The following is a 13,700-nucleotide window of genomic DNA, read 5'->3' on the forward strand; positions in this document are numbered from 1 at the left end:
TTTTTTATATATATATAATTAGATATTATCTGACATCATAAATCCCGAAGAATTGTGAGCTAGGCTATGGGGTAGCCGAGATCTACCTAAATATGGGCTATGAAGAGAGTTAGGAACAACAGAGTGCGTTGACTCCATAGGTTGTGTTAACTCCTAAAATAAAAGAAGTCGGAATCAAGAGACAAGGATACGGTGCAGGAGAGGGTAATGAGGCCTTTTACGTGCTGGCCGATGTGTTAACGTCCTTGACTGGTGAACGCCAGACTGGGGTTCGATTCCCGCTCAAACTCGTTAGTGTATTTGGTCGCTGCAACTTCACAATCCTTGTGGGGGTTTTGGAGGAGCCTAGAGGTCTATGTGCTGAGTCATCAGTAGCCATTGCCTGGCCCTCCTTGGTTCTAGCTTGGGTGGAGAGGGGGCTTGGGTACTGATCATATGTATATACTGTATGATCTGTCTCTAGGGCATTGTCCTGCTTGAAGTCACTATCCCCCTGCCTTTGCCATCCATGAGCACTTTTAAACCTTTAAGTACGGCGGTGGAGTCGTTAAACAAGCAGTTTTCAATCGAAATTTAGCCAGTTTACAATTAGATCAATTATCTGTAGCTTCTTACAAAGGGGAGTCAAATCAAATCAACGATATGACCAGTATCTGGTATATTTTACATAACACTGACACCTTTATCTGGAAATGGGAATGACATCGCATGGAATGTAATGTTACTTGGACCTTACTTAGTGATGGTCTTATACTGTACACTCCGTAATATGTATGTATGTGTATGCCCCAAGCCTGTCACCTGAAGCAGTAGTTGATAGCGTAGTAAGCTTCGCAAGCTTCAGGGAAATCCAGTAGCAGCGGTGAAATACGATACCGTTGTTGCATGTGGAAGATTGATTTTCAGAGTTAGGATCCAGGAGCATTGGAAAAAAAAAAAGTAACATGAAACAATTATAGATAGAATAAATAAAACTTATCCACCATGAGATTAATAAGGTGACATGCGTAGAATCATCAACGGGACATGTATTGTTGCTTACTTCAGTAGGATGTTAATGGAGTGTCGATAAATAATCTATAATTATTGCTCTATGGTTTGGTGTAAATTAGCCGTTGTTACTCGGAGGACAATTTACTATTTAAATAATGCTACTTTAAGGTTTTCTATTCTTATAACCAGTTAGCATCCGTTGACGTTTATACTTGAATTTTGTTCAGTTTCAGATGTACGTAACACTACTCGGTATTGTGGTTTTGCCCCCAGTCCCAGCTGGTTCGTTCAATCCCACTACTCACTGGTTTCTTTGGATTATGGAGAAAAAGAGAAAATAATTTCTTTGATTCTACAACAATCAAAAGTTGATCTCGACATCTTGAGTAACGGTTACTACTGTACTCGCATCGGCATTTCCTCTTCTACTCATTACGTGAGTGACAGGTTGCGATTACTCGCTTTGGAGCGAGAACAAACGCAGGTATTTTCAGTAAAATATCGTCCATAGAAGTTAAAATATACATCTAAACTATTTACAATCTAAAAATAAGTAAGGTTTACCGAAGAGAATATATAGCGAAATGACGTACGAGCAACAGAGAGGCTCTTCATTCAAGCCGTGATGTTTGCTACACCGGGGTAGTTGCTATCTGTATCGCTATTTATAGCGACGTCTTGCATCTCTGCCTGTACGCCTATTTTGGCGTGCAAATCATCGGGCAAATGACTCTTATGACTTTTCATTGCGTGGCGGAGCACTTTCATGAGCCGTATCCGTTGCCTCCCTACCATTAGCCCTCCGGCCCGCCACCTCTTCTGTCGAGAGAGCCAGAGAAGCGTCCCTCCCAACAGAGACAGCGTGGCCACCTTCCCCAAGCTCATGATTTAAAGCCCAAGCCACTTGCACGACGCGCTCGATGGTGCGCAAGTTTTAATTCATTTCATCCTCTCTCTCTCTCTCTCTCTCTCTCTCTCTCTCTCTCTCTCTCTCTGAGCCTTTTAATATATATTAGTGGCTAGCCTCCGTGAAACTGTTAAGAGGGACTTTCTTAAGCTAAAAATCTACTTGCTAAAATTTTCCAATTTGTACAGATCCTTTCCAAATGTATTTGCCTCTGAGACTAACTTTTACTTATGGCATCCACAAAATTAGTCATATCATCTAATTAACAGTAAATGAAGCATGGAATACACTTTCATAATTATCCTGCATCTTCAGCCTTTAAAGCATCGTATCGGGATATTCAGACCAACGTGAGTTACCTCCTATTGCTTTTGGCAGATTATCAAAACATCTCGTTACTCGTTTGCTTAAATTCACTTACATTTCATGTGCATTGTAGTCTTCTCTACACAGATCTATCAGCCCTCGCTATGAAATGCACAAGAAAAAACATAATTTTTTAATATCACCAATAACTTCATGACTAGAAAAAAAATACTATTGAAATCATCTCTCTCTCTCTCTCTCTCTCTCTCTCTCTCTCTCTCTCTCTCTCTAAATGACATTAAAAAATACTATTGAAATCATCTCTCTCTCTCTCTCTCTCTCTCTCTCTCTCTCTCTCTCTCTCTCTGTGCCTCACGGTAGAGTAACCAGATCTGCATCCACTTGTAAGAGACTACCCTTTCAAACTTGACGTGGTGATTGTAACACTCAAACGAAAAAGTTCAATTCCCATCTAGGTGAAATTCTAAAAAAAAACAAAAAAAAAAAACGAGTACTGTGGTCTGCACGAAAAAGGGTAGCCTAATCTAACAGAGATAACAATATAGACGGAATTTCTGAATGATATCCATTCTGTTATCTATTGATTATAGACGCAGCATGTCGAGAGGTAAACATCGTTGAAGATCTTTACTTACACAATAAACGCTAAGACTTGTCGAATTAAAGTTGCATAATCTTCAAGTTTCATTTTCCATCTAACGGTGTTAAGAATTTATTACATCCGTTTGATTACATTCATTTTCTCATGATGATTCCAAAAGTGTTCTTTACCACTGTTGACATTATGCAAGTCATATCAGCATTTTGTTCTCGTCAGCTGACAAGAATATCAGAATTTTATTCCCGAAGCTGGTCTATGCAACAATCACACATGCGAGTGTTTGTTGCATCAATGTGTTGCATCTCTGGGACGCTACACGCCTCTTGGAGTGGCGAGCGAAGTCACGCTTAGCTGGCCGGTATTAGCGTCTACAATGTACTTCTGAAAGTCTTACCACACTGGACTACAAGATTTAGGAGGATTCCCCTGTCGGAGTCATCTTTTAAGATTTATAGATTTTAGGGGGGTGTTCAAATATCCGTCTTAGTTTTTAAATGGTGGCATTGTTTACCATGGGGCCATGGAGATACAAGTCATCATTACCATTATTTGTTCTTTAGAATTATTTCAAGATTTTCTTTGCCATACTGTTCAATATTGGGTACTATAAAGATAGAGATAATAAAATGAAGGAATAAGTCTCATATATATTATTGTTCTCATAGAATCTAAGGTAACATGGATTCTTTTATTATTATCATTATTATTATTATCATTATTATTGTTGTTGTTATTGTAGTAAGTTATTTATTGTCATTTTTATTCCTTTTTTTTTTCAACTAAATTGAAAGAAAGCCTTATAGGAACTCTGCAAGTCCAAACGAAATGAGTTGTGGCAGGAATGGTTCCTGCTCAACTCATTTCGTTTTGATCGATTAAAGAAATATATATATAATTTTCTTGGATGAAATGCTGTATCTCCCCTCCCCCGAAGCATGGACGCGGGATGTGGTAATGACCTGTGCCCAAAATACGACGTAGCGTGGCTTGGGTGTTGGGGCTATTCTCTGGAAGGTCAGTGCAGGCGGACAAAGAGGAGCTTACAGGCTGGGAAGGGTGGGGATTGGGGAGGGGAGGGGGGGGGGGGGGGGGGCTAGAAAGGCAGGCGTTGCATCGTTTCTGGAATCTTCTGGTGGGTTCAAGAAATTTTCTCTGAGCATAACTTCGTCAGACTTCTTTTAAACTCTCCATTACTTTTATTATTTAAGGCAGTGTAAAATATGGATTTAAACATTTGTTTCTTAAAGAGAAGCGCATATCTATGTTCACTGTTGGTTATTTGTGTATGGTGGTAAATCCATATTGAATCAAATAAGAACTTGTAAATTATGTTGCAATAATGATGTACTAGAATATTCCAAAGCCCTGTCATATGTGTATGGTTAGCGTGTGAAATTAATTTTAGAGGAAATAATTAGAAGTATGACTGAATACAAATTTTATTGATAAGGTTTCGACAGCAATTTTAATCATATTATGCTTGACGCTTATATTGGCTAAATTTGCCAAAATGCAAAAGCAACTGCACACTTCGAAATAGCTTTTTCACTTGGGAGGCGGATAACCTACATGGCAATGATATTTCTGTAAGCTATGATTTTAGCCAGCGGCAAGCCCCCAAGGGAGAAAGAGAGAGGAAAGAGCCTGTATGTAATCGTTGTTATCGATACGAAGTTTAGCTTTTATATAGTGAAGATCTATTTTAGTAGCAAATGAGTAATGAAATGTAAATACCGGGTGTCTCTTGATACAAGTAGTAAGGTCTTTATCTTAAATCATGTAAGTTAAAGTGTTGCGTCGTTTTGTTAAACAGATACGTGGCATATACGCTTTAAAGCCCAAGCTGAGATCGGCAGGTGTAACAGTGGCAACAGTGCTTCCAGCTGACAGGCAACCAATGAGAAATCGCTTGGGTTCTTCTATAAGCCAATCAACGTTAGTTTTATTTGTGACGTCACACCTGTAAACACGGAACAGCTGATGAAATCCACGCTGCTTCTCCTGCCTCAGATAAACAAAGTTCTCCGTAGCGAATAGTTGTGCGAGGAACGCTGAAGAAAAATTTACTGGTTTCTTATTTTGATGGGAATATAAACCTCAGATTATCCTTGTTATACGGTAAGGAAGTACATGTGCTGTATTAGGCATTTTTTATTTATATTATATATGCTTTAGAGCTATGGATGCTTTCAAATATTCTTATTGATCGTACATCATTCAGAAGCTACGCGTTAGAGTTGGCCTGCGAACGTAATGAATGTTGCGTCGTCGTAAAAAAATGGTTTTACCCCCTATCTCTTTGTTCGCGTTCAGGGTCTATGATTAGATCCGCTTTCTGAATTTGATATTTCGTGTTTTAATGTTGAAATTTGAAACTTGCGAATTGGTGGCGACCCTGGTGTGCGTTTTACGAAACGTGGCAAAGTAAGGCGAAATTACAACTACACCCTGCTAGATAGCCTAATGCTTGGCCGTATTTTCTATTAGATTTTTTGTAAACATATTTGCAATTATTAAGGTTTGTGGACATATTTCATTGATCATTTTGGAAATTTGGCAGCGAAGGCCTAGAAATTTTGCAGAAAAGGGCAGTTGCCCAACCCAGTTGGAAATTTGGTTTGGAAGGCTATAATCTATATTGTTTATATTTATTTATGGTAAATTTACAGTTTCATCCATTATTTATTTATTACTAGGGAGGCTGTAATCCTTGTTAGTAAAAGCAAAGTGCTACAAGCCCAAAAGCCCCATGAGTGAAAATCTGTCAGTGCGGGAAAGAAGTGGCTAAGTGAAGAATAAACGGTATAAACTTAGATAACAAAGAACTAGAGTAATATTAACATTAAACTTTAAGACAGATAGATATACAGTATTAAATAGAAAACAAGACTTACATTAACTTGCTCAACAAAAAATCATTTGTACCAAATTTGATCTGGAGTTCCATTAATTCAATAATTTTGGAAAATTCCTAACTATAATTTGATCACAGTCGAAATTAAACTAATAGGAAGCTGTGTAGTTTTGAGCCACATTGACGAAAAGGCAAGATTGTTTGAATTAAACACCCTTTTTTTTAAAGGTCTGAATGGAAACGGGTCAGGAGTATGAAAAATTTTATACAACATGCACAATAAGCTAATGTAACAACATTGGCTAAGGTTAGGGGTCAAGAATTTGGTAAAATGCAAGTTTTTGGGCAACAAGGTAATACAAGTATCAGCTTCCCTAAGAGAACAATATTCAAGTCTGTAGAATAAATTCCTTAAAATATTTCAATTTCATAAAAACTGTGCTAGGCTATATTGTATAAGTACACATATACTTGAACATAGAGTGAAAGATTAAAGATATGTAAATATTTAGATAAACATGGCAACAGTACTTGTATCATTGTCAACAGTGAAATTACAAATTTCAGCTCTTCGTTGGAAGTCTTCAGCTAGAATAAGCAAACATTGCAAACAAGAGAAATTTGAAGGTGGCTCATATTATATACCTTCATATTTGCAGTTGATGTGCGTATTCCCTATAGCACGATCAGTAAAGTGAAAATAGTGCAAGGAACCAATTTAAAGAATTATTCTTGGGTGTGATAAGACATTTGAACACAGACCAAAAAGGAATATTGACTGAAGTACTTAAATTGTAAACAATTAACAACAAAAACCATACATTTTATTACATTAGTGCTGTTAATGTATATATCTTTTATTTGCTAAAAAAAATAGCAAATAGTTACCAAAAGCAAGAGTGTCAGTATGTAAATGATACTTTTTTATCGGACGTGGGAGGTAAATTAGGATTTGATAGACTGTATAGATTCTTTGAAAGATATGTTGAAAAGTAATTTCTTCTGTATAAACAACTGTTCTCCCATGTTTTTATTGTAGCTTTTTGTTGGGGGGGGGTTAGTAATATAGTTGTCATTCGGGTAAGGAAAGAGAACGTTTTCATAACCAAAGCTTGTCTAGTTTAGAGGTATATGTGAATTTTATTGCACATTTTCCAGAAAATATTTAAATGAGAAAGTGTTACAAAAAACTGTAAATAAATTAATACTTTTGAGTACCTGTATGTGTTATAGTTATTCGAGATGCATCAGAAATTAATAAATATAAAGTAATGTAATAATGCAAGTTAAAACAGCATGTTTTTTAAAGGCCTATTAAATCAAGTTTATAATTATTAGCGAAATAAAAGTAGCATCTTTGACCAAATATTCATTTGTAATGTTTTCCTATCTGAAGTTTTGAATACAGCACATTACAAAGGAGGAATTTTTTTCAATATTTTTCAAACTTCATTGATGAACAGATATACAGTAATTTCATCTCTGCAGATAACTGTAATCTACCTGTTTGCAGCATTAGTTGAATGTAGGAAGAGTAGAGCCTTGTTAACTGGCAAACAAGAATGAATAAAAAGTTTGGTAGTTATTTCATGTATTTCACTGTCGCTCTTTCTGATAAATAAATTTAGAAACAAGTTATTGGAATTGAACTAGTTTGCTAGTCGAGATGCTGTGTAGGGGTATGCACAATTGCAATGGTATTAATCAACCTTCATCATACAGTCTTTGACAAAAGTTGTATAATGATTCTAAGAAATAGCCCACCAATTCCCTTCTCTAAGCTAAAAACAAGGACCTCGTGATTAATATGGTCAAAGGCAGCACTGAAGTCAGGGCCAATCATACAAACTTATGACCACACCTCCATTGTTATCCCAACATTAACGGGTCGGTTGCCTGGTGCGCCCTCTGTAATGCCTTCAATCAAAGGCATTCTCTTCCACCCAACCTCTTCTTTGGCCATCTTATGACCACAGTCTGTAATAAACTGGAGACTAGGTTGCGGAGGATTACTTTCCCCATATCCAATGAGATGTTTTACCATCAGTCTTTCAGAAAGTTTGAATATGAGAGCTACTGAAATTGGGCAGTAAGACATTGTTAGAGCTGCATCCACTTTCACCTCGAGTAATATTACCTAATGACAGCGTAGGAGCTATAAAATCGGTGTCTTCATACAGTAAAATAAACATGGTAAAAATATTGTTTTGCATTGTATATGCCTTCATAGCCTAGTAAATTCATTCCAAATCCAGGTATTCTAGTAATTGTGTTTTTTTTTTGTTTTCTTTTTGTATGATCTATAGTAAATATCGATATCTCATAAGCCGTTAACCCAATATAGGCCTTATTCTTGCTCATAGGGCAACCTCCATTTTACCTATCTTGACCAAGATGATGTTCTTACTCATCGTACATCAAACTTTCTTTAGTTATAAAGGTTTTTTATCCGATGCTTAAGTTCCAATCATAATAGACTACTTTTTATAATAAAATCTTGATTATTGGGCATTGAAGGCTAATGATAATTCTAATGCTTAGTTTAGCATTTTATCCGATGCTTAAGTTCCAATCATAATAGACTACTTATTATAATAAAATCTTGATTATTGGGCATTGAAGGCTAATGATATTTCTAATGCTTAGTTTAGCATTTTGATAGGCAATCTGTGCTGATTTCCTGTTATAGCATTAATAAGTTTGACGTTACTCTATAATGCCTTTTCCAGTAAATTATGACTTATTTTTCAGGAATTGTAATTGCATAGTTTTGTTTGAACTCCTGAAAATGGGGAGCACTGATGAGATGACCAAGAATCGTTCTGCCAAAAAGAAGCTTGATTTGTCAGATGATCCTAAAGGAGAATCCAAATTAAGTTCTGGCGAGATGAGCCCGGATCCACTAGAACATGGCATTGATGATGACCTGAAGCCTCTAGCAGAAGGTGAAAGCAAGTGCAGTTCTAGCGATGCAGACAGTGACACTGAAGGAGCCACAAAACCCAGGGAAGGCGCTACTAAAAGCATAGATGTACAAGGAGCACGTCAAAGAAATGACAGTATGAGTTCGAGCGAAGGAGGCAAGTCACCAACCTCTGACCGCATGAAAAGGTAATTGTACTGTATTTACTTTTTTCAATGCTTTGCCTTTTTCCTTAGCTAAGTGTGCAGTACCGTATTTGTGTAATTTACGGGATGATTAGTGTTGCTGCTAGAATTTACCTGTTTATATAATTTTAGTGATGCATCTTTTGTCGTGACATGTTTATGGTCACTTTAAATGGATTAGTTTCAATCCAAAACATTTAACTGGAAGTCTGCCAAGTTTTAATGTTACAATATGTTGTGAACCCCTGGACTGTGTTTTTCTGTATACCCATTAGTTCAAAGAATGTCTGGTTATGTTTTTTATGTACTGTAGTACAGTATAGGTATACAGTATCCAAATTACTTTTCCTAGTGGATTATTATTTGTTGGTACCATTGGGTCCATAACTGTATTGTGTTTCTTAAGCATTTATGTATGTCCATTAGGCCAAAGCATTTCCTGTTATGTTTATTTTATGTATTTTATGTAGTACAGTATACCTGTACAGTATCTCCAAATTCAACTTTCTCAGTGGATCAGTATCTGTTGGTACCGTTTGGTCCATAACTGGCATACAGTACGTGTATAATACCTTTATAATGCATCCTGGTGGGTAAAAGTGCAATGGCAATAATTGTTGTCAAGTTTTTTTTTCACTTTACCACCTGGAATGTAGTTTCAACTTTTCAGGCTATTGTTTGAACATGCAAAACTGTACATGAAATTAATCTTTGTTCGTACAATACTGCCTATAACCTCATTGGGTACAATCATTGTTCTCCCAGTGTGACTGATTGACTGAAAATTATTATTTTAGAACAAGAAGGGTTTCCTTCATTCCCAGTGTGACTGATTGACTGAAAATTATTATTTTAGAACAAGAAGGGTTTCCTTCATTCCCTTAGATTATTATCCTCATTGCAAGGAGGGAAGTATCGTAACTTAATTTATTGAAATCAACATCTGAGTATTTGCTTATTTGTGTTATTCATTAATCCCCTTTTGGATTAAGTAGTCATGTCTTCACCATTGTTAGAATATGCAAGCACTAGTCTCCATAATCCTAACTTAGGACTTTTCTGTAGACATGTTATGAATTGTGTTGAAGAACATTATTAACTTACCAACAAATAAAATCATTTGTACATTGTATTTACATCTAAGTACATACAATTAAATAGTTGCTATTCTCTATTATGATAAACAGAGTTTATACTTGTATAAAGTAAAGAGGTAATAAAAAACTTGGTGCCATAAGTTGGTAACAGTAAACAATTCTTGGGAATGTTAGCCTAAAACTTACCAAAATTGGTCCTGATTTAGGCTAGGCTAACAATTTATATGAAATGAAAAAGTTAAAACCCATAAAGTAACGATAGGAAAAATACTTTACCGCAAACACTTCCTATGCTGTCATGCAATTAAGAACAGTACATTAATGACATGACGAGTCTGTAATCATAACTCTTAAAAGATTGAAACATTACATAACTTATGCAATTTATATGAAAGAAAAAAGTTGAAAATTAATTAGAGAAGATGACAAAATATGTTAACCTAAATGTATCCCATGCTGTCTTGAAAGCTGGGACTAAACTGCATCATGAACCATCATAACTATATTAAAACAAAATTTCAAAAGCAAAGTAAATATTAACACTTTTATTACATTAAGACCAGCACTAGGAGTGGATAACAAAATCAGAACTTGAAATTTTATGTAGGTGCTTTCAATTAAGATCACCAGAACAAAGGATATCCCATTGTACAGCAACAAACTTAGAATTTAGGCTGTGCAACAACAAGAGGTCTAGTTGTATCGTCTCCAGTATCAGTTGATAACGTTTCATAGGTTGACAGACGATTTTTTGGCATTGGATGCGCTGTGACCCGTTCCATAGTGCCTGGCCCTGTGCTTTACATTATGATACACTGTCCTGAAGCAGGGGAGACAATTTTTCTTTGGCATTTTATGTCATATGGGATTCTTTGTTCAAGCCTTTTACAGGAAAGTCTTTGGGGGACCCCACAACATTTCCCCCCCCCCCCCCAAAAAAAAAAAATAGTTGTGACATGGATAGAAACCCTTGTTCTGTACAGAGGAGTATGACTTCAGCAAGGCTGGAACACTGCTGTTTAAACTTTTAACGTGGTGCCAACAACCATATAGGTTGTTACAAGTCGAAAGGGGATGCAACCCCCCCCCCCCCCCCCCACCATCTCGCTCATTACAAGTCCACTTTGGTTCAGCAGTCTATGGAGACAGACCTGTCCGTACTGGCTGGAACCTGGGCAAATTTCTAGCTTTGCTCTTGGTCTACGTTCCCTTTATGACTATTGCATCTCAGAGATATTGTCCTTGAGTCGAGAACTTGATAAATGCTGTTATATTTCCTTTAACTCCTTAAGTTGACTAAGGGTGCCCTTTAACTCATGAGGTTGGCCAAGGGTGAAAGCTCATCCTTGCCTTCTTGGGGTTAGACTCCTCTGTGAGAAGTCTCTTTCCTTCTGTGTTTTTTTTGCCAACTTCAGAGTTTTTGACGACATAGGCAAGCAACTGGAATTGTTGTGTGTGCTGTTGATTCAATATTTTCATCCTCGTCTATTGGGAGCTAATTGCTTTATGATCCGATAGCCAGACTTAGTCTGGTGATCGAGTTGTTTAACGATTTAAGAGGTTTGCTTAACAAGCTCCTCTCAATATGCACTCAGGTGGAAGCTGGCTTTTCTCTTGAGATATGCTTTAGCAAGGATCTCCCTCTTGGCTCACTAACCATTCAGGGTTTATCAGCGGAAGCATTCATAAGTGCGAGCTGCTGTTCTAACCAGGTGGCTCAAAAGTACCTATGCATACTGACGCCGGAGTGCTATAGCTCTTCGGAGCTACATTGAGATCTTGCTAAGCTGTCCCAGCGTGCACTAATGGTGAAAGCATTCCTTTTGCTTTAGGGTTGCAATCTAAATGCGCTCACGCACAGGGATGATTCTGTGCTTAGATCATCTGTGTGGGTGCTCCAGGTGTGTTCACTGATCAGCTCACTTGGCTTGGTTGAGAGCACAGTGTAATAAGCTAGCACTCTCATCTCAACCCCCCTGTGGCTATGTTTGCCTTGCACAACTGAGCTTGCTCTACCGGTTATGTTAGGGCATGCAAGCCTGGCTATTCCCCTTTTGGCTATGCTCCCAAAGCCCTACGTGAGCCTACTTCTCTGGGGGGTCCCGGTTCACACTCCTGTTGGCTTGAAAGACATGCTTAAGCAAGTGTTCGACAACTTGCAATCGCTTGGCTCGTCTGAATGCTCGCTTGTACCTCAATTTTGAACTTGTGAATGTCCTTTCTAAACCCTAAATGTGTATGAGGCATTGAAAATAGCTGGTTTGTTCCACTGCTTAGCCAGTGATATCACTTTAAGACCAGAATGGGTATGTTTTCTTATCAAGAGACCTTTGTATCTGCGATAGCTATGTATGCATTTATGCGTACACTATGTGATGATCTCATATTAGGGAAACATCTTTATTCATGGAAACAAATTCCTCTCAGAACCAGAGTCTCGCCTTAGGGCATGAGAGATTATCAGAAGATATGACGTTTCCCCCGTTAGTCCTTCCCCCTCTCTTGTAAGATTACACTTAGAAGTCTCAGGTAGAAATTACTTTAGATTTGTAATACTTGCTCCTTTTGTGATTGCACGTTCATGATCTTGCATTTTAGATTGGGCATTATACCCTAACAATAGAAAATCAACAAGAACTTTAGCTTGCTTTTGCAAAACACTTTCCCTCCTAGAGTAAAGAAACTTGTCAAGACATATCTTCCTAGTACAGTGGTAACAAGTTAACCAAAGATACGCCTGGCACCAGATAATCGCATCCTGAAACCTTGAGTTTTGAGCTCTTCTTATCGGCCTTCAATTTTATTTTGAGAGTTTTATGCATAATGGCTTCTTGTGCGAGTACCAGTAATTGATTATACATTTAGATTTTATCTGCTTCAGTAAAGAAGTCTGTCGCCTGATGATTGAATGAAAGAGCGTTTTCTTTTTTTAAACGAGTATAAGTTTTGATAGGTGCTCTTGCTGTCTTTTCACTTCCACTTGGGAGTAATAAGAGTTGGCCACTCCATCCAGAGGTACAATGGTTAAGGGTTATTGTGTTATACCCTTAACAGTCCACGACAACACTACTATCATCTTTGCTCTATTCTGCTCTTGTACTTTGGGAGGAAACATTGGAATGGCACTCCGATGCAAGCAGCTTTGATGCGTTTCCACTTTAGCTTATTTTCGTTGCTTTATTTAGTGATTGCTCACTGTTCAGTAGCTCTTTCTCTAGTTTGCTCTCCCGTTAGAGCTATGCTAGATGTACTACTAGGTGTTCGCATGTGTTTTGAGAGCAGCACAACATATTAAATTATCCAAGTCTCAGTTGCTCAAGTGGTTGTTTCTGACTGATTGCTCGCATACCTTTCAACTACTCTTGATTAGTTATACACCCTTTCACCTGTCTTCCCAGGGGAGTAAAGCTTCTAACCCCTCTATTTCTTCAGGTACACACTGCTTGAAGTTAAGTGGGTAGAAGGTAAATGACTCCTGCACAGTACAAACCTGAGCTGGTACTTAACTTTGTAATGCAAAATTAAAGGGAATGCATTTCCTTCCCAAGGGCTAGAATTAATGGCCATAACGGGCCATCTTTCCCTTGTTACTTTTTCACTAGCTGCGTAACTCTACTACTGATTTCTTCATTTTTAGATGCCAGAGACTAGTTTGATTCAGCCAAGACTGAGAGACAACCATGACATTGCAGGATATTTATTCTGTTTTTAAAGTCCTCGATATGGTTAATAAAATTTCTTGTTGAAAAGTTTTGTGAAGCTCATAAAAAAAGTCTCGTCGGCAGTTCTAGCATAGACTACCCTTTCCTTTCA

At 37.5% G+C, this 13,700-nt stretch overlaps 1 protein-coding gene across 1 annotated transcript in view; it reads left to right on the forward strand.

Moving 5' to 3' along the window:
* Positions 1-13,700, forward strand: part of LOC137652197 (T-complex protein 11-like protein 1) — a 37,835-nt gene that overhangs the window by 72 nt on the left and 24,063 nt on the right. Inside the window, 1 exon segment of the mRNA XM_068385414.1 lies at positions 8,434-8,793. Within this exon segment, the coding sequence (XP_068241515.1) occupies positions 8,471-8,793 (323 nt within the window). The 5' untranslated portion in view covers positions 8,434-8,470.

This window comes from Palaemon carinicauda, chromosome 13 (genome assembly GCF_036898095.1).
Source record: "Palaemon carinicauda isolate YSFRI2023 chromosome 13, ASM3689809v2, whole genome shotgun sequence".
NCBI classification, from domain to species: domain Eukaryota; kingdom Metazoa; phylum Arthropoda; class Malacostraca; order Decapoda; family Palaemonidae; genus Palaemon; species Palaemon carinicauda.